Below are 21308 nucleotides of genomic sequence, written 5' to 3' on the forward strand. Positions count from 1 at the left end.
ATGCTGCTTATTTTGGCAGCTCACTAGATTTCGGAAAAGAGTATTATAGAATTAAACATTAAATATTTATGATAATTAAGATAATTATAAATTATTTATAATAAATTAAAATGAATAATTTTGATTTATTATTCAACAACCATAATAATATGATAATGAATGCATTATAAATATGATTACCAAAAATAATACACAAATAATTCACTCTGTTAATGATTCATTAATTCAATTCAAGTTTATTTGTATAGCGATATGATTTCTTTTACGATACAAATTGTTGTAAAGCAACTTAACAGAAAATTAAGTTTCTACACTATTTAGTAGTAGTTTATCAGTGGTGAATATCAGTTTATGCAAATATGGCAGGAAAAATCTAATTAAAGATGCAATCAAACAAACGATGAACAATATTAACAATTATTATATGATGCAATCAAACTTACAGGACAATTTTGTAGTTCTGTATGTTGTGAAGTTAAGAACCAATTTATAAGAATCATTAATTTTAGGATTAAATAACTTCAATATTTTTGTTGTGAAGAGATACGAAGATATGATAATTAGAATTGCAATGAATTTAACTAATTTACTTAATCTTTTTACTCTTATATCATATAAAACAGACTCAAAACTAAGCTAAAATAATGCTAAAATCATGTTGCTTGCTATACAATATATTTTAACTATGACCACTGTGTCCATGACCAAGACTGCTGATGAGTTTATTGTGGCCTCTGTTTGGCCCCAGACAGTCAGATGTGAGTTTTTGGAGAAGTGAGCAGAGGAGGTCGAACAGGTCCCCCTGCTCTCCGGCCAATAGTAGCGATTTCATCCCTCACTGTCCTGGCACTGATGCAGTCTTTGCCTCTGCTGGCACATTCAGCAGTAGTACAGCTGGCAATATAGGTGGCTCAGGTCTGCTGTGGTCACTTTAGGGTGACCCGATCTTGGAGGCTCATCTGTCATGCTGATCTGCTTTAACCTTTTTCTGCACTGGCTAATATACTCTATATCTGTTCCAAAAAACCATACAATGTCTGTAAACTCTGACAAATGTCACTGACACTGATGCAGCGCTGGGTAGATTAACTGTAGTCAGTTACTCATAGCAAATTACATGATAGAAGTTGTAGTTAGTAGTTAGTTTCTTATTTGAGTATCATTTCATTAAAAAAAAAATCATATTTACACAATAATAATATAAAATGTTAATTAAAGGGATAATGTACCCCAAAATTTAAATTATGTCATTACAGTAAACTGTTTTGGTTACTATTGACATTACTATGATTGTATGAACAACAACAAAAAATACTGAGACATTTTCTCCAGGGGGATCGTTTCTCAGCCAAATTTGATGTCTGATTAATTAGTGATTAATTTGAATAATTAATCACCACATTGTGCAATTAATTAGACTAAAAGAATTTGATAACTTCACAGCCCAGTTTCAAATGTATTCGTATGGGCTTTTTAGAAAATGATTTGTAAAAGATAAAAAAAGAAGAATTAGGGAGAAATAATACATCTGAAATAATTTACTGCCAGTGTGTGAATAATATATAATCTGATTATGAGTATTTTAAAGCATAATATAATCTAATTACAAAAACAATTTTTTGGAATCTGATTACGTAATGTGGATTACATAAAACCAGTTACTACTCAGCACTGATATAGACATCCACACTTTCTCAGCCAATGAGAAAACGAGTAATTGTGTGTGAGTTTTTAGAGTGGCTGAAGTAATGGGGACAGTTTCACTGAGTGGCCAAGTTTGGCAGAATTTAATCTCTCTCAAACAGCAACTTTAATTTTCCAGTCCAAAAAAAAAGTGCTGCATTTCTGTTTTTGTCGTCAGCATTTTCTGGCCTTGCTGTCTAATTAAAAAATTCCAATGACCACAGTTTTACCTGGGATCAGCCTTGTGCTGCTCACAGACCACATATGTAATTCAAGCTCACTGCACTTCATATCTTGGTCAGTTCAGCATAATGTCTGCTGTTCAGGTGTCGGCAGTGCTGTATGAACTCAAAGAAACACTCAACACTCGACCTGGTGCACTCTAGAGCACAGAGCAGGACATGATAAAAGCTGAAAACCCCTCACATGATCTTAATCAAAGAGAGCTGCTGTATAATACGGGATGCCTTGAAGACATTGGTGAGGAGAAATGGTAGGTCCTTTGTTGCATCTGATTTAATGATTTGATAAAAGAACAGCTGACAGGAAGCAGGTCGATCTCCAATATGATGCTCAGCTTCACATCTAACTAGAGTGCAGGCACAAAGAAAGCACATCTTATTATTTCAAACCCACCTCAAAGCGCTGTGAGCTGACTTTCTTGCCCTTCTTCATCCAGGTGATTCGTGGTTTGGGCTCCCCCACTGCCTGGCACACAAAGGATGCCACCCCACCTGAAATCCCTGTCTGATCTTCAGGAGTCTTAATGAAACTTGGCATGCCTGTGAGAGAAAGAGAGACATTTAGACACTTTTACAAATGCAGGAAAAGAAAACACAGATCTCTTTAATATATAATTTGTTTGCTGTAGATAGCAGTTAGATAGAATAGAGAACAAATGGAGAGTTAATTTTTTTACTACTCTTAGTAATCTCAAATGTTTCTCTTTTAGGGTTTCAAAAGTGATCTCAAGAAATTATAAAAAAGACCAAGTTATCGTGAACTTTAATTTCATCCATCCATCCATATTGTTATTGATTTAAAAAAAGAACTTCAATGACCAAATCATGAACTTCAAAATTTAATTTAATTTAATTTAATTTAATTTAATTTAATTTAATTTAATTTAATTTAATTTAATTTAATTTAATTTAATTTAATTTAATTTAATTTAATTTAATTTAATTTAATTTAATTTAACTGACAAGTAGACAAGCCAGTAGACAACTAGCTCACCAAAAAATATCTATATATATATTTTGTCAATTTACTCACCCTCAAGTCATTCCAGATTATTTTCATCCCTGTATTACTTTCTTTTCAATTAAATACATTTACATTTTCATGTGCACTCTGATGGAGAACACAATCCAAATGAGCAAAGTACATTGGAAAGTACATTTTTGAAGCTTGACAACACACAGCAGAACCTTGAACACAATGGATAAGAACTCCTTTTGTGTAATCAGCGATATTATAGTTAACTAAAACTATATAAATACATTTTTACTACTTAAAAATAAGTCTGTCTAATTACTAAAATAAATGTTAACTGAAATAAAATTAAATTAAATTGCTTTTAATTCAGTTAGCTGCCAATGCAACCTTGATCATTTCCATACATCCATACATCTGATGTAATCAAAAATAAAAATGAAATAAAAATGAACAAAAACTCACAAAAGTCATATTTTAAAAATAAATAATAAATGTGACTAAAATTAAGATAAAATGTAAAATTAGAAAAATGATAATTAGTTCAAAATGTTGTTTTATATATTCATATATAATAAAAAACTAAACAAACAAACAAGCAAACAAACAAATTGAATAAGAAATAAACTAGTATCTTAATCATATTAAAATAACAATGTAATATGGAGCTGAAATGATATTCTTGGACGATTTATTGCTGTAAGTCTTGTGAGCTACGATGGAGCAATCACTGAGCAATAAAACTGTCCTCGCTAGAAGCGTTGGAACAAAAGCAGATCTTTTGACAATGTCTAAACACTGCCTTGAGGTAGACCTCCAGGACGGTACAAGTAATGTTCCTCCATGTGCATTGGGTCACGTCCCTCATGGTGAGAAACAATAAATACAAGCGATATGAGGGAATTCTATTTCCCCTATTGCCTAAACTCTCCGCTTGGCTGTACTCGAGATAAAAATAAACTGTTTATAAGCCATGAGAGGTTCAACTCCGAGGATGTATCAAAAGCATAATTAAATGCTCTGACAGAATACGAGCCATGGCAACCCAAACAAATTGAGCTCCCATGTCCACCGCCATCCCCTGGTGAAAGCATGCCAGTAGAGGAATAGAGAGCTGACGGGAACATAATTAAAGATTCCAGCCACCCAGCTCACCGCAGGGAACAACAGATATATCATAACGTGCACTGCCTGCTTTGTTTACCTCTGTCTCTGGCTACAGATGCATAATGCAAACTGCCGGCCTCGCTGGAGAAAATGTCTTCATCTTTTCTTTGGCAGGAGCTTTCTCTGTCCCAGTTTTTGTCCAGGGGACCCTGTGATTTTGCCTTTCTCTAATTCTCTGTCTCTCTCTCGCTTCACGACACTGATGTCAGCAGAATTGATGTCATTATGGTCGCCCTTGCCTGGTGCAGTGTGTCTTCAAAATTCAGACTGCCAACAGATTCTCTGACTTCACATGAGGTTTATGGCAACTTTCCACAAGACATTAATTATATCACACATTCATGCAAACATCAGCTAAATGGGGACACACTACTTCTATTGTTTCACATAAAGCCAATTATAAACACTACTGACTAGTGTTTTCTACAGAAATGGGAATAATATATACAGAATTGTGATATAACTAGGCCTGAGCAAATTAACGCGCCATTATCGTGTTAACGCATTAATGCCGACAATTATTGTATAATGCGTTAATGAAAGTCATTTGTTTATTGGCTCTGAATACACATACAGACAAATCATGGGTCACAGGAGGTTATGCACCCGATAAAATTAAGACTAAGCATCAACATTCAGCTCTTAATCATAACTTTAAAAGTTGGAAATTGGAAATTTCTGATAGTATGTGAAGACAGCAGAGAAGTGCTCTCGCTCAACAGTGGAGTGAATTGTTTTGTTTACTTTGTGGTTTATTATTTTGAGTCATATGGGACATGGTAACACACTGCCCTCTCACAATATATTGCTTTACAGATCTATCACTTTTGCCACTCAGAAATATTCACACAATCATGCAGCACGTATTAGAAGATCTGCACTCTGGGCGGTTAGCGCTCACACTCACTGATCTATATATAACTGAACCACGCTCTTTCCCACATTTTTTTTTAAATGGAACGATCACACTAGTCAAATGGACCAGGCTTTGGGAGTCAAACGCGGTTCAGCAGGGTTAAGATTGTCTAGTATGAGCGCACCCTAATTATTTTCCTGCATCCCGCAAACACGAGTCTCTACCCGCCCATCAAGTGTTGTGCACAATACACTACTTTTGAATGCATTATTAGTTTTGTGCATAATAATGTGATTAATTACAATTAATCACAGACAATAATTTGATAAATCGGGATTAAAAATGTAATCATTGCCCAGCACTAGATATAATATACTCTTTTCATTGACCATCTGACCAGTAGTGAAAAATGAATATTTTTATTAATTTAATATAAACTACTGTTCAAATGTTTGGGGTCTGTAAGATGTTTATATTTTATTGTTTTTTATTTATTTTTTAATCTTTGAGAATTGAATTTTGCCAGAACTAGTTAACTTCTGTTGACAGTTTTGTTTAAAAAAATATAGTATCTATTTTTGTGTAAACTGTATGTGTAAAATATGTGTGTATCAAACCTACATGCACATACACTCTCATATGGTGCATGACGATTTTGAACAGAAACACAGTCTTATTCACACCTCAGGACGATCAGTTCTGTATATTAGCATCAACCTCTCCTGAGGTCAAACTTCATCTCATGACTGATTTATCAGATGGCCAACCTGCCAGATGACCTCTGACCCTGGATGTGTCACACAAGACAGGCATCACAACGTCTCAGTCACACAAAGCTCTTTGTGCACGCTTTAGCATGCTGGTCTCCTGCAGTATTTACCGTGTTGACTTTAATGTGTGTTCTTCAGGCAGTGCAAAGCAATCTGCTGCCAAGGTTTCTGCCCTCCGTCTACCTCAAGTCTCTATGTCAAGTCCATTGCTCCATAATGGGCTGACAATTTGCATGAACATTTTGATTGGATAATTTATATTTCATCTTAAGAAACAAGTGCCTAGAAAAATCTCATGTAGACAGAAGTTCATGCATTAAAAAAAAAAAAAAAATTCTAGACATGACAACAAAAGCTTCACTCTGATGCTAAATACTACATTACAATCTCATGATTTAATCATAACAATTTTAAATTGCTTAAAAGCAATCCACAGACTGCTTAGTTGATGTTAACTAAAGTAGTTTACTAATGTTAACTATTAAACCTTATTGTAAAGTGTTATGAAATGACAATTGATGAGAGCAGCAGAGTGACAGTCTAAACATCAAAAGCGCTATTCATTTTCAAGATTAAGTCAAAATATTATCTTACTTTTTTCCAAAAAGTCAAAAATGCCATTATCATCACACAAAGTAGCACAAGTACACAATCTGCAGGACATGATCTGATGTTTCAGATTTATTTCATCACAGCTTTTATTTTACCAGATTTTAAGTAGCTAAAATTGCTATAATGTAATAATCACCCAAGAATGCATGTTAATTATGTATAATGAGCCAGCATGTTCACAGTGCACAGGCCGAGCAGACACAGTGATGAGCAGCCAACCACAAACAAGGCACCCAAATCCCTCGGCCTGGTGCGAGGACACCGTTAATCTGCCCGCTGACAGATCACAGGATTAATGAGCATCAACAGCTCTGAAACCAGATGATCAGCTGCGCCGTGCTTCTACGTCAGGAAGGATCAGTTGTGAGACACGCTTAATATTAGGTGCTAATTTAAGAGCTGCAATTTCTCCATTTTGGAGGTTGTTTAACCATGACTTTAACTCAAATTTTATCAGATCTGACAAGAAGGCATAACTGGCAGAAAACACAAAATACACAAACAGCAGACCAAGAATCAGATACATTTCCTGCCACACAGCATAATGCAGATAGCCACTCCCTTGCAGATCTGCATGAGGTGAAATAAACTGACAGCGTCCAGAAAGTCAGCCTCCTGCACTCTGTCCCTAAACATCAAGCAGCTCAACATCGATCGAGACGCAGCAGTCCAGCCATTTATTCTCATTAATTATGGATGCACGGCTTACCTCCAGCCGAGCTCTTGCTTCATGTGTGCAAAAGATTATCTGAACAGAGGACATTAATATGCCCAACATCAGTGCTGCTGATATACAGGAGAAATAGACAACATGTTTGTTCAGACAAGAAATCTTTTTAAATTTTATTGTTCATAAACTCCTTTGCATTTCTTTGTTTGCATGCTGCATGCAGAGTTCACAGCTTGAACTAAAACAAAGTGCGTGGTTCATTTTTTTTAGAATAAAAAGACTAATTCTCTATGCACACCTTGGCAATAGAATCAAAAATGTGTCTAAACTTATACTCAGCTTCTAACTCAAAACACTGGCAAGTGAAATCTAACAATTTATTATCCATTGCTAATGACAGACATTATTAAGTCACCTATAAATTTTTTTGTTGCATATGTGAATGATATACTCACTACATTGTTGGACTGCAATGAAACAATATTCATTGAGAAACAGATAGTAAGTTCAACAAATCATTTTAAAGAAGTAACAAATTGAATTAAACCTGAAATTTTAATATAGTTTAAAAACATACCGCAATGATGCTTATTTGCAATGAAAAATACCTTTTTTCGTATACCCAAAGCATAAAAAAAAGGATTCACTTTGTTTCTGTGTTTAAAATTTGCCCTCAATGAGCTGATCTGAGTTGGTCAAACCAATCTTTAGAGTCAAACAATGTGACCTCTTAATTTACAAGTGGTTTGAATAGTCTGTCGGCGGTGGTAAGGTGAGAAGGACACTAAACTATTATACCGAGTTAGCGAGACTCCAGCCGGAATGCCTGGCCTTTTTATTATTCAGGAGAAGAGAGGAGAGGAGTGAGATAAAGAGAGAAATTGCTTCTCTTTTATTCCCCATTGGGTGGTGCATTACAGTAATGGCTCTGTCTAAATAGCAATAGAGAGGCAGAATGGTGCCCCATTATCAACACCATGACCAATTCCTCTCTCTCTCTCTCTCTGTCTCTCTGAGGTGAGATAGCGGGGGTGGTCTTGTGCAGCCTTGTGCAATCATTGTGAAGATCGCTCAATAAATGGTGAGTGAAACAGAGAAACTCTGGAAGTGATTATATGGAAGCAATCAGAACACCGTCTCACGTCTGAGGCTCTGACTTGACTAATAAACTCATTCATCGCTCCGAAAAGTATGAATCAGAAAATGAGCTTTTTGATGACAATTTAATTGCCTTTCAAAAGAGTTATTTAAAAGAAACTGAACAATTGGGTCTTGGTAGTGTAATTTCTGTAACTATTCACATGAGGGTTTACTTCATGATTTGAAGTTCATCACACATTTATATACAGTGTATATTATAGAGTGTACATCCCCATCTCAAAGCAACCAAATCCCAAACATCTTTTCTATTTCTCCATCTTTATTTTACTGAGACTAAATGAATGATGACTAAATCGAAGCAGGTTTCCTCTTCGATGTGAGTCCTCTTCCCGTGAGAGCTTTTAACCACACTTTACATGCTTTCAAAGTGCAGAATTTAGAATGAAACATCTTTGTGTGCAACCAAAGATAGAGAGAACCTTCTGAATGAACATGCGAATATGAACAAAATAACAGAAACTAGATTTTTACATTTCTGTGCTTTTTATTGCATTTAAAAAGGGGTTTGCCTCTGCAATTGTTGAGACTACAATGCTAGAGAAGTTGCTATTAGTAATATAACAATATATCAATATAGATTAATGCATTTACCAAATGACTATTACAATATGATGTAAAAAAAAAAAAAAAAAAAAAACTTCAACTGTATTTTTTCCATACTATGGGAATCAATAGGGATTCTTCAAAGTATTTTCTTTTATGCTGAACAGAAATAAAGAAATTCATACAGGATTGGAACAACATGAAGGTGAGTTGGCTCAAATGAAAAAAGTCACAAACATAACTAAATATGCATAAAATATGTTTTAAAATGACATTTTAAAGCCACTGTAACCATAAACTTGCTCCTAAAAACTGTATGTGATGAAGTGTGTGTCTGGCCATTGGCTGTGATTTAGGTTAGAGTGCCACAAACACTGCTAGTAGCAGTATACAAGCAGAAGGGATAAAATGTCAAGATGAAATAGAGACAGAGAAGCAACCCCCCCCCCCCAAACACACACACAGACAGAGAGAGAGAGAGAGAGAGAGAGAGAGAGAGAGAGAGAGAGAGAGAGAGAGAGAGTCGATCACTGCAGCAGTGCCATTGTCATTCAACACCCTGCCCTTGTCCTACAGGACCTTTCTCTAATTTGGACTCAGATAACCAGGGTTTAATGGCATCTAGGCAGACAGCCAGATAGTCAAATCCTGTGAGTGGAGGGAGAACTGCATTTTACAATGATAAACGACAAAATTTCAAACAAAGTTGCTGCTTTTGTATTGAAAAGCTCTCATTAATGGTGCAGCTACCCCGGATCAGTCATGCACATCGAGAGGAATCACTCACACAAACACAAAGACACAGGTACAGAGGTTTCACCAGCCACAGAGGTGCACAAGTCTTCTAAATGGCTGATGAAAAGAATATGCTCTAGTCAGTTTTCTCTCAAATGATAATAATGTGGAGAAAAAGCTCTTCAAATGGTCTCAAATGTTTGTAAAACAGACCCCTGGGTAAGCTCAGGATACTAAACAAATCATTTTCTTAGTTGGATAAATACACTTATTTTAAAATGGCTTACTACTATACCACTCCTAGAACTGCAGTATATTGTGGACAATATGAAAATACTGAATGCATGAAGTGGCTGACGGTATGTGAACCATGCATGAGATAATATGACATTTTTACACAAAATTTAAAAACAAAAAGGCCAAAAAAACAAATTTATTGCGATATTTATTCCTTTTATAATAATATAATTCTTTATTATATTTACTATTCAAAAGTTTTTGAATAGCCAGGATAAGATACATTTATAAAAAAAGTAATAGTAAAGATTTATATTGTTACATATATGCTGTTCTTTTAAACTTCATATTCATCAAATAATTGTGAAAAATTTCCACAACAAAACATGAAGCAGCACAACTGTTTTCAACATTGATAATAATCAGAAATGATTCTTGAGCAGCAAATCATTATATTAAAATGATTTCTGAAGATCATGTGACACTGAAGACTGGAGTCACAGGAATAAACTACATTTTACGATCTATTCAAATAGAATGCAGTTATGTTCATTTGTAACAATATTTCACAATGTTAATGTTTTTACTGCTTTTTTGATCAAATAAATGCAGCCTTGGTGAGCAGAAGGCACTTCTTTAAAAAAAGCTTTACTGATCCCAAACTTTTGAACGGTAGTGTATATATGATTTCTATATAAAAAAAAAACCAACAATAGTAAATAGTATACAATGCTCTCCGTACAGTATGTTACATAAAAATGAATTTCGTTTCACTAGATGAACTGTCTGTATCTGCTCAAATGCTGCAGGATCGTTCTGCTCATAATTTTTGCTCCATGTTTTTTAATTATCTGGTGTTTTGTTAATTTTTAGTGGATGTGTCCCAGCAGACTCATATCCTGTAGACAATCTCTGTGTTTACAGTGTCTCTTTGGTTACCTTCATTTTCAGGTTTATTTAGTGCTGGTAAAGTACACAGGATGATCAGTGTGCGTTCATGCACCACAGGATCTGGACAGAATGGAAAAATCCAAATGATCTGTTGGAACATTTTCATCACCTCACATTTCTGAACTCTTCATGGTCTGTTGTTTCTTTGTTGACAGGATATGAGAAATATAATTATCTGCTGTCATAAATCTGTTTTTAATGCACATATATAGTCAGTCAATGTCAAGCCTGCTCGCTCACATGTGAATGCATGTGTGTCTCTCAGGAGTGTATGTCCCTGGGTCAGTGTGTGTGGGCTGATGTGCGCTCAGGGAAAATGAACAGGTACAGAGGACACAGTGTGTGTTTGAGAGAGAGACAGAGATATCCACACGCAGGCTTTTAAGCTCAGACATAGTCGAGTGATCAGGGCTCCAGAGACACTGCCTTATAGAATAAAGTGGCAGAGAGAACACACACACACACACACACACACACACACACACACACACACACACACACACACACACACACTTACTGTATTCTTCTCTCCAGTGTTCTCTAGTATGGTATTCATACTATTCTATTATACTACGGGGCCATTTAATGCTTGCATCTGATTGGCTGACGAACGTTCTGAGGTGTGCAATTATTTTCTGGGAAACGCACGGTAAACGTAGTTCCAGGCAGCTCTTTTGACCGCATTACAGTTCCATATCACTTCACATAGTTAACAGTAATAACGGTCACACGGTCTGCACAAAAATGTGTTGTCAGCGCTGCCCTGGCGATTTGATCAGTTAGCCTATTCAGTGTAACAACTTAAAGACTACACATGACATTTCTCACTAGTGAGGTAATAACAGCGCTGTTTAGAGATGCACAGAGCTAGCCTAATTCACACAAGCTCTCTCTCTCTCTCTTTCTCTGTGTGTCTCTGTCTCTCTCGCTCTCTTTCTCTTTCTAATAACTTCATTAATAACTGCATTAGAATGCTATCATGGCTCAATCCTCCATTACCAGCTTTAAAATTACATTTTGAACTAGCAAAAGAGGCATTCGGGTGTGCATTATTTTTCTAATAATTCAACGGCCCGTCGTCAATTATTCCTTACTTATTAAACCAGAAGACTAATCTATACTAATATTGAATTTATTAACACCCATTTGAAAACTATGCTTTATTAAAAATATAAATAAAATATAGAAAATAATATAGAAATTAATTTATATTCATTATATATATATAATTTTAGTAATTGTAAAAAATTATCTAAAATATCTTTTTTACCAATTGTATTTGTCAGAACTGGTTTATATTTGATTTGTATTGACAGTCATACAAGTGATGACTCCAGAAGGACTGGAATTATTTATATATATATATATATATATATATTTTTTTTTTTGTTTGTTTTTTTTGAGTATTGACTTGGTGTGAATGTACAGGAACTTTTGACACCCTTACTAGATAACATGTCGTAAATGAGTCTGATCAGCACAAAGGTAAACACAGGGATAGTATCAGTAATTAAGTAATAGCAATCTATGAACTCTCATAAATCAAAATTGTATCTTTATCAGATGATGACCATCATTTGCTATGTCACCTGGAAATAACCTGGAAAATCACACCACAGGGCAATATATAAGGGTCCTTTAGCTCTAATGAGTCTTCAATTTGAACACTAGCTCTCTCCGGTGAAAAAAGCTTTCTGTGGCACACAGCTGTATTTCTGGCCTGCAGGATGTGAAGCGCTCCTGCTGATGGATTTGAAGACTGACTCATGAAGTGACTCCTGCTGTGATTGTGTAGGTGTTCTCATCCTTCTAATGACAGAAACACTCTCATCTGTCTGTCTGTTCAGTCTACAGTCACTTATAATATATAATACCTCATACCTCAATATATCATACCTGCTAATAATAAACAATAAACTCTCATTTAACACAGTCGAGCTTATCTGATTACTTTCTATTCTACATTAGAGTACATTTTGCACTCTTAAAGGCTTGGAAATCACAAATGAAAATAGTTCAATGGCTAGGAAGGATGTACAAGATTATTTAAAGAAAAAAATATATAAAATCACCTAGGTTAAAATGTAGGTTTTAAAAATTCATCATAAAACCATTTTAAATATTTTATTCAATGACAATGTCACATGGTGGATTCAAAGTAGACTGCTTCTATGCTTCTTAGGTAGAGGTTAATAACACACACATTTATATAAATATATAAATATTTTATAGTGTATGTGGATACAGCTTTTATTAATGTAACTAATATAGAAAAGGGTCTCAAAAGTTTCTTCTCCACCTTCTTCTTCCATGTTGTCAAGAGCGCTACGCTTCTGGCTCGATGCAAACAATGAAGTGCATCTTTATTGGTTCCAGTTCTATAAAGGATGATTCATGAGCTCTCGCCATTGAGCAGAACACTTAACCTCAGGTTACTCCAGAGGGATTCGACTTGAAATAAGCTAACAGTAAGTCGCTTTGAATAAAAGCATCCATCAGATTAGCAATTAGGAGCTCCTTCATCTCACACCTGACCTGAGCTCAGAGGCTCATGGGAGTCACGACACAAACACTCACAGCTGAACTGGCCAAACATCCGCTTCAGCTGCACAGGTTTAAACAACATTGATTATTCATGATAAATCATTCCGATTCGATTAAGAAGTGCTTCATCTGAATTAACACATTAGAGGCACTCCAGTGCTGAATGGGTTAAAAAGATCTGTGTAACAAGATTTCACTAAATCTTTTTAGATTTTGCCCTCTGTGTGTCTGAAGAGAGCTTAGGGGACAAGCAACCCTTTTTTGACCCCTTTTTGGGGTCAGGCAACAACCCATTGTTAACTCTTTTGTGAGTATTGGTGATTAGTTTAATTGACTCAGATGTGAGTAGATTTCCTGGATACACTTCCATCAGTGTAATGTGTATACTCTATAATATTGTATATTGTATAACCTAGTTTTCCCTGAGTTTGTTTGATTTGTCATTATGTTCACCAGTTTGTTAATTATCTCATTAGGCACTGTATATACAAAAAGTTTTATTTTGGCGGAAAAATACAGGGAAACTTTTCAAAGGCTTCTCTTTGGTTGACAACAGATTTACGAAATCTAAGATTTATAAATATAAGTCGCACTTGAGTATAAGTCGCATCAGTCCAAAAATACGTCATGACGAGAAAAAAAACATATATAAGTCGCACTGGACTATAAGTCGCATCTATTTAGAACCAAGAACAAAGAGAAAACATTACCGTCTCCAGCCGCGAGAGGGCGCTCTATGTTTTCAGTGTAGACTACAGGAGAACTGAGCAGCATAGAGTGCCCTCTCGCGGCTGGAGACGGTAATGTTTTCTCTAATGTTCATTTCTCTCGGTTCATGTCAAATTAATTTTGATAAATAAGTCGCACCTGACTATAAGTCGCAGGACCAGCCAAACTTTGAAAAAAAGTGCGACTTATAGTCCGGAAAATACAGTACCTGATTCTTTGTAATTTTTCGTGAAATTTGCTAGCAATTTCAGAGTAAATTTTTTTTTATCACATCTAATTTTTCTAAGGAATAGTCGATTTTGGGGTTGAGAGATGAAGGAATCAGGCAAAGAAGAAAGAAAAGGAGCAGGATGGTTCTTTCCTTTAGCTGCATGTGGCTTTAGCGATATCTTGTTGAGAGGTGATTTCCTTTGCAAGGACTTTCCCTCTGCATTAATCTCATACTGGAATTAGCACAGAAGCAGCTCTGCAACACAGACTCAGCACAGCATCAATTAGAGGATGTGCCGCTCAAGTCCTGGTGCTGCTGAAATCACAAACTAAAGGTGCACCATATGTGCTCTCATAAATAAAACATGGTGATTTTGTACTTGTGCTTACAGTCTTCAAGACTACATCCTACACGAGTATGCAAGGAGACTAAAAAGAAATGGAGGAGTTGAGAAAAACATAATGTGAACACAAGCTGGTCCATATTATGGTTGAAGGACTTCCTACAGTGAGGATAGAGAGACTGTGAGAGCCAGAGATTATAAGAGTGAGAAAACCAGTGCATTCAGCTGAGAAACCTGCTAAAGGCTTTTCTCACCCCTGCATAAGAGTGCAGGGCTCCGTCAGCGTGAAGAGCAAAGCAGAGCAGAGGGCAAATTCAGGAACATTTGACATCTTCCCCATCTACAGACCTGACATCTGAGTCACAAACACTGACAGCTGTTATAATAAATTTTACAATGCCAACATAAAATTAGCCAGCATTACAATGATTTTAAACAACTTTTATGCTTCCTAAACTTGTGCCATGACTCAAATTATGAGACCGTTAAGACAAAAACATTTTAATTGCATATCTGATTGAAAATTAAGTAATAAAAGTGGCAACAGAGTTTGATTTGATTCTGCAAATTAGTTTTGATGAATTGGTTCAAAACTCGAATCAGCATATCACATGTGTCACATCTTAGCTGTGTAGTTACATGCATAAAGATGAAGATAAGTCTTTAATAATCCGAAGAGGGCAAATCCAACTGAAGAACAGGGAATCCAAACACAGCAACACAAGACCAGAACCGGGTATTGGTGATAACGAGACACACCTGAACATGATCAAATGAAAAACCACAACGATACAAACAAGGAGCGGGAAACTCATGGTGGTGTGACAATGTGCATCATCACTCACAAATGTTGTATAAACATGACATTTTTATAAATGTAAATGTTTTAATAAAACTACTAAAGTCGCTGTTTATATGATATATTTTTATGTTGGGTAATATAAAAATCAACAATTATTCCTTGCATTCATTCAGTAAAGACCACTGAAGATTATTTTATTATTTCAACTATATTTTACTGTATTTTACTTCATGCATTAAATATTTTGGATTCATTTGGACACAATAATTTTAATTAAAATATCTATTTAGATTTTAAATAAATTTTACTGAATACTGTCAAAAGGCTCAAAATTGGCATACCATTTATTTGCTCATCAATATAGTAAAAGGGAAAACTGTTTTCTACCTGAATACATTTAAAATACAATTTATTTCTACGATGCAAAGCTGAATTTTCAGCATCATTCCTCCAGTCTTCAGCTATATTTTACTGTATTTTACTTCATGCATTAAATATTTTGGACCCCCCCCCCCCAGAATCCCCCCCAACTAATATACGATGACATGCACCGGTCACTTTGTGCATCATTGGTCTGCTCACTACCTCATTCTCCATGGAACTGATGTCATTCCACTATGTCATCAGTCGGTTAAATAAAATAACTGCTCTTGAGCCCTTTGTCACTTTAATCAGACTTAGTAAGCTTTTGTTTTTGCACTAAAAAACCTTTTATCTGCACTGTTGTTCACTTCATTGACTTGCATTGATCTGCCATTTGCCTTGCGCTGCTTTATTTAACTTTATTTTTAATTGTATTATATGTCTTTTTTTTAATTCCCTTATTGTATAGTTATATATTTGCACCGGGGGGTCTGAGAGTAACGCAATTTCGATTCTCTGTATGTATGGGCTGTACATGTGGAAGAATTGATAATAAAGCAGACTTGAACAGTGTCTCAAGATCTTCTGAAATCATTCTAATATACTGATTTGCTGCTCAAGAAACATTTCTGAAGTTCAAGAGAACTGCAATCTTTTGTAACATTATTAATGTCTTTACTGTTACTTTTTTAAAGTTTTGATCAATTAAAATCATCCTTGCTGGAAGTAATTTTTTTATTTTTTATTTTTTGTAAAAGTATTTATGGCCCACCTGCCCCAGATATTTACACTATCTATTTCAAAACAAAGTGAATAAAAGACCACAGCCAATAGCTAACTTAACCTTGCTGCAAAACAAACACACTATCTCTAACTTGGTCAACCTTCCAGAAGACTGCAAGAAGTAAATATTTTTCTCAAAGTACACAACTATAATTCCATATAAGGTGAGTCCTAGTCTGGTAATGCTAGCGATAAGTAAATGATTAATGCTGCTGGTATTACTGCACCATAAAGATCAGCAGCGGTAATAAGTGAACAGACTTTGGTGTTCTTATTGTTTTCATTGGCCTCAGGGTTCAGGGACTACATGACATAAGGCCTGTGACTCTCATAATGCTGCACAAACACACTCTTATCAATTCTGATCTATTGCTGGAGTAAACACAGCTATTTGATTTTGCAAAAATACTTGCTGAAATCTTTCTCCGGAGACTCCTATGTTTCAGGACCCAAATCTTTCAATAATGACACCAACAATTTTCCCAGCAAAAAAGGCAAACTGGCAGGTCTCATATTTTAGGACTTTTTAATTTGCCCTTTGAAAATCTAGATAAATGTGACATGGAGCATAACCCGTTCATTAAAATCCCCCTATTATTCCATTTTTAAGGTTCCTAATATTTTTTTTGGAGTCTCCTACAATAGGTTTACAAGCATGCAAGTTCAAAAAACACCTCAATTTACTCAAAATATGAATTTAATACCACCTAATTTTCCAATGATTCTCAAACGGTTCGTTCAAAGCAGTTATAAGATTCAGTCTCTCTGAACCCCTTCTTTTCCATGAGCCTACTCTGCTCTGATTAGTCAGATGGCACAGTCTGTTGTGATTGGTCAGTCTGTGTCGGAAACGATAACCTCATCACCATAGCTCTGTATTTTGAATGCTTGATAGAAAATACAAACATCTTTTATATATCATACTTGCAGGCTGTGATTCAGTGGAGACAGCTGGTCCAAATAAACTGGGTACGGAGCTCATCTCTCAAGAGCAAGTGTTTTGTGAATCCGATGTAGACACAGCGTCTTCTCGACATGATGTTAACCACACAAAGCTACAGTTATAGTGCTTGAGGGCAGGTCAAGTTGTTCACGGCCAGCTAACGTAGAACATAAGCAGGAATTATGCGAATATAGCCTTGACGGAAGAGGGATTCAAATACTGATGATTCGTTTATGCTGTTCAGAGTCAATTCTTTAATTTGGGAGATAATAACTTAAATTGTCATGCAATTTCGGATTTACAACTTCGCCGATCATTTACATTCACATACAGCTACCTTTTACACTTTATGAAAGACATTATTCGAAATGGTATAATAGGGGCCCTTTAAGACCTGCGCGGGTCCCTCGAGATAAGCATGATCGATGTGAATCCGAAAGCTCCTACTGCAAATGTTATTACACAATGGTGATTGCATCCAACATCTCAAATCCCTCTGACATCCATATTTTCTCATCTCATTTTTTCCCAGGCTGTGCTTATAGCACTAACCAGAATTCCCTCAATTTAGTTGAAAGAAAACAACCCTTGACAACTGGTGTGATGTAAAACGAAAGAAGCTTCTGTTTGTTTTGTAAACTGTATGATACTCCCATTCCTACACGCTTGACTCTTTAGATCATAGATGTACGTACTCACAGTCTTGTACTGAGAAGAGAGTAATTTTAGTATTTTTAAGTGTGCTACTCACTGTCTGCATGGATTGGCACCGCCAGGCAGAGCAGCAGCAGGAGGGACGAGGCTCTGCCGCGAGGAGAGGCCTGTCGGGTGTGTGGCACCATGATTCGTGGATGGCACTCACCGCAGGGGTTCCTAAACTCCTGCTGGATCACTACAGACTCACGCTACCATTTAGTGAGACCTGATGGGAGACACAAAGGAGAATGACATCAGAAAGATGCAAACCAAACAGCACATACAATTCCTCAAACATGACATCATTATTAGCATTACATCACATTCCTGTAATTCTGTATGATCATCCCATAAATTAAAGCAATAGGAGAATGACATCAGGAAGCATCATAGTAATGGATGCAATCAAACATTACATCAACACATTTCAAACATTACTTCATTATTAGTACTCTGAGAGCATAGCATTTCATATGAAGTCTTCTGAAGTCATACAATAGATTTTGTGAGGAACAGAGACAAAAAATTAAGTCATTATTTACTGAAAATCATGTTACACAGTAATCTAAATATGTGATAAAAAAAAAAAAAAAAATCAATAACCGCTCTGATGAAATCATTTTTGGCACACTGATTCATCAGAGTGAATCAATATGGTAACTAGAGCTAACTATTAATTAAACGAATCAGCTCTGGAATCAGACTACACTGGTGTTGCTGTGTTTCTGAATAACTAAATCGATAAACTAATAAAAAAGAACAAAAGCCCATAACACATTTACAAGAACTTGAACAAATAAGAAAATAAAAATGTATGCAAAAATAAGAGCAAAATCATAATTTTAATAGTAAATACAATAATACTACAGGTATGTAAAAAACAGATTAAGTATTAGTTTAAGTATTTATTTCTCTATGGCATTATTGGTCAGCGGGAGAACATATAAATTGAGTCATTTGCATTTTGGGCTGATCTATTCCTTTGACACAGTGACATCATGCACACAACGAATGATGTCACTGTGTTAATTTAATAAAGTGGTTTTAAACACAGGTAAGTGAGCTCCAGCCACAGTGAGTCCCTGGAGAGCATTTAAATGACCACAGACACCTCTGACCTTTGAAGGTCACACGCATCGTGCCAGGTTCACACTGAGTGTGTGTGTCTTGAGGTTTGTGTGTGTTAATAGCCTGTGTGCTAAGGGCCCTCATGTGTCTTTCTAATGAAGCCAACCCATGCTCACTCTCACTCACTCATGATTAAGATGATGCATTCATTTATTAACCAGAAGTGCTCCTCATGTAATTGGCCAGACCTGGGCTAATAAATCATGCTCACACAATGCAGACATCTGCTATCCAACACACCCCCTCTGCCACAGAGAAAACAATCATGGAAACACCACAGAGAGAGACGCCTGTAGACCAGCACTAATCACACTGCCACCACAGCAGAAAGTTTGGAGCCACTGGCGCTCAGCAAACAGCTTCCACCATCAAACGCTCAAACACTTGATCAGGAGTTGAAGGTGCACTTCCACATTCCTGCAGGCTGAGCAGACGGAAACATCTCTCCGTCTCCGAGCGTGCCATTTCTCCCTCTTATTATGGAAATCATGAGTCTGGAAGAGAACCGCTGAGCTGACAGAGTCACCGACACTGCATTAAACTGTGAGCATTTAGGGACATGCACACAAACACTGCAGTGCATGACGCTCAGCACACACACAAGTCTCTCTGCTTCAGCACACGCTGTAATTACAGCAGGCTGCTCCCCACCGTCTCTGCCCTTCCAAAGAAAACACAGACCCAGCTTTTGAGTGGGTGCTACAATTGCACCAGCCAAGCGTCTCCAGCATGCCCAACCTGCAGACTCTCCTGAACATTCCTGCAGGAAGAGCACGCTGGGAAAACAAAGCATGGACTGAACGCAGCCTGCATTTCTAAAGACCCAAGTTGCTTCTGCTGAAAGACGAATGATATGAGCAGGCAGCTAGACTCTCCATAATGACAAGCGTGTTTGAATGAAAGGTCAAAGGTCAGTCTGTTTCTCTCAGGACATGACTGCACAGGAACTGCAGAGTAGAGATGCAGCGATTCAAAAGCACGTCCCAACTACACTGGTCTTAAGTTGCATGTGATCGGTATATAAATAATGTGAAATATATTTAAACATTTACATCTAAAAACTAAAAACAATTACGGCATGTTCTCCAAACTGTTTTTCACCAAATGAAGGACAAATATTTAATCATTTAAATTTTGTATGCAACAATTAAGCTAATTATTATAGTGTGTGTTGCATTAAAATGCTTTAAAATTACTGTTATACTTACAATGTTGCATAATTTTATTGACAGCAAAAATCATCACAAATGTATTGCAAATATAAAAAATATTGCCCGGTCATATATCTTCATCAACAGTTTTGTTTTCTAGAGTGGCCCTCTAACATAAATGCACATAAATTCTGTATAATTTTGTCGTAATTCCAGTCCCAACATGATGTCACTTTTTTGCTGGAGTGTTTGATAGTCTGATATCTGAACAGAGCACTTGCTTTATTACTTTTGGATTGATGTATAATCTATCACAATCCCAGAGGAAAAATTGGTTGCTGCCGATTTCTTGTGCCTTGACAGAAACCCTTCAACACGGGCCAGAGCAGCGGTAATATCTGACATATACTTAGAAAATCTATGCTCTTAGAATATTAATAAAGAGCTACATTTAAGTTCATCAGTCTGATGCGTATGTACTTCCCTGAACAGCATTGCCATTTAAAAAGCACATTTCTTGCCGGATATTCAATTAAGCAAATGAAATCAAGCAAATGAAGGGAGAGGGCGGCAGTTTGGAGCTCCTTTGTTGTGCTGCTCATTTAATCACATCAATAGTGTTACAAAGAGTGCCACTATTATCTATCCATGCAATTTTTGTCCCTGAAATGGAGGTTAATATTCAGATGTCAAGTTTCTTATGAAACAGATCATACACAGAAGTCTCAATAAACTAATCAAACAAAAGGTGATCCTTCACATTATTCAATGGTTTATTACCACAGATTTCCAAACTTAATTATAAAGACCTGTTACTTTTTTTCTTTCTTTTAAATGAACACCCAACATCAAAGTGATGCTTCAAAAGCAAATACTACAGAGGTCTTTTGATTTTGGCATACTGGCTCCATTCCAAACCCTAGTGAGCTGCCTAACTAGACATCATGTGCACACTTATAGGCTGTTTTATGCTTTAAAAGATCTAATTTTGGCCAAAATTCATCCAGCATCATCT

The 21308-nt window shown here is 36.1% G+C and overlaps 1 protein-coding gene across 1 annotated transcript in view; it reads right to left on the reverse strand.

Moving 5' to 3' along the window:
* The window catches only part of LOC132151445 (receptor-type tyrosine-protein phosphatase F-like), a 193884-nt gene that overhangs the window by 102475 nt on the left and 70101 nt on the right, over positions 1-21308 (reverse strand). Inside the window, exons 2-3 of the mRNA XM_059559541.1 lie at positions 18070-18240; positions 2320-2465 (exon numbers count right to left, since the gene is read on the reverse strand). Of these exons, the coding sequence (XP_059415524.1) occupies positions 2320-2465; positions 18070-18160 (237 nt within the window). The 5' untranslated portion in view covers positions 18161-18240. The remainder of the gene's footprint in view (positions 1-2319; positions 2466-18069; positions 18241-21308) is intronic.

This window comes from Carassius carassius, chromosome 10 (assembly GCF_963082965.1).
Source record: "Carassius carassius chromosome 10, fCarCar2.1, whole genome shotgun sequence".
Taxonomy (NCBI): Eukaryota; Metazoa; Chordata; class Actinopteri; order Cypriniformes; family Cyprinidae; genus Carassius; species Carassius carassius.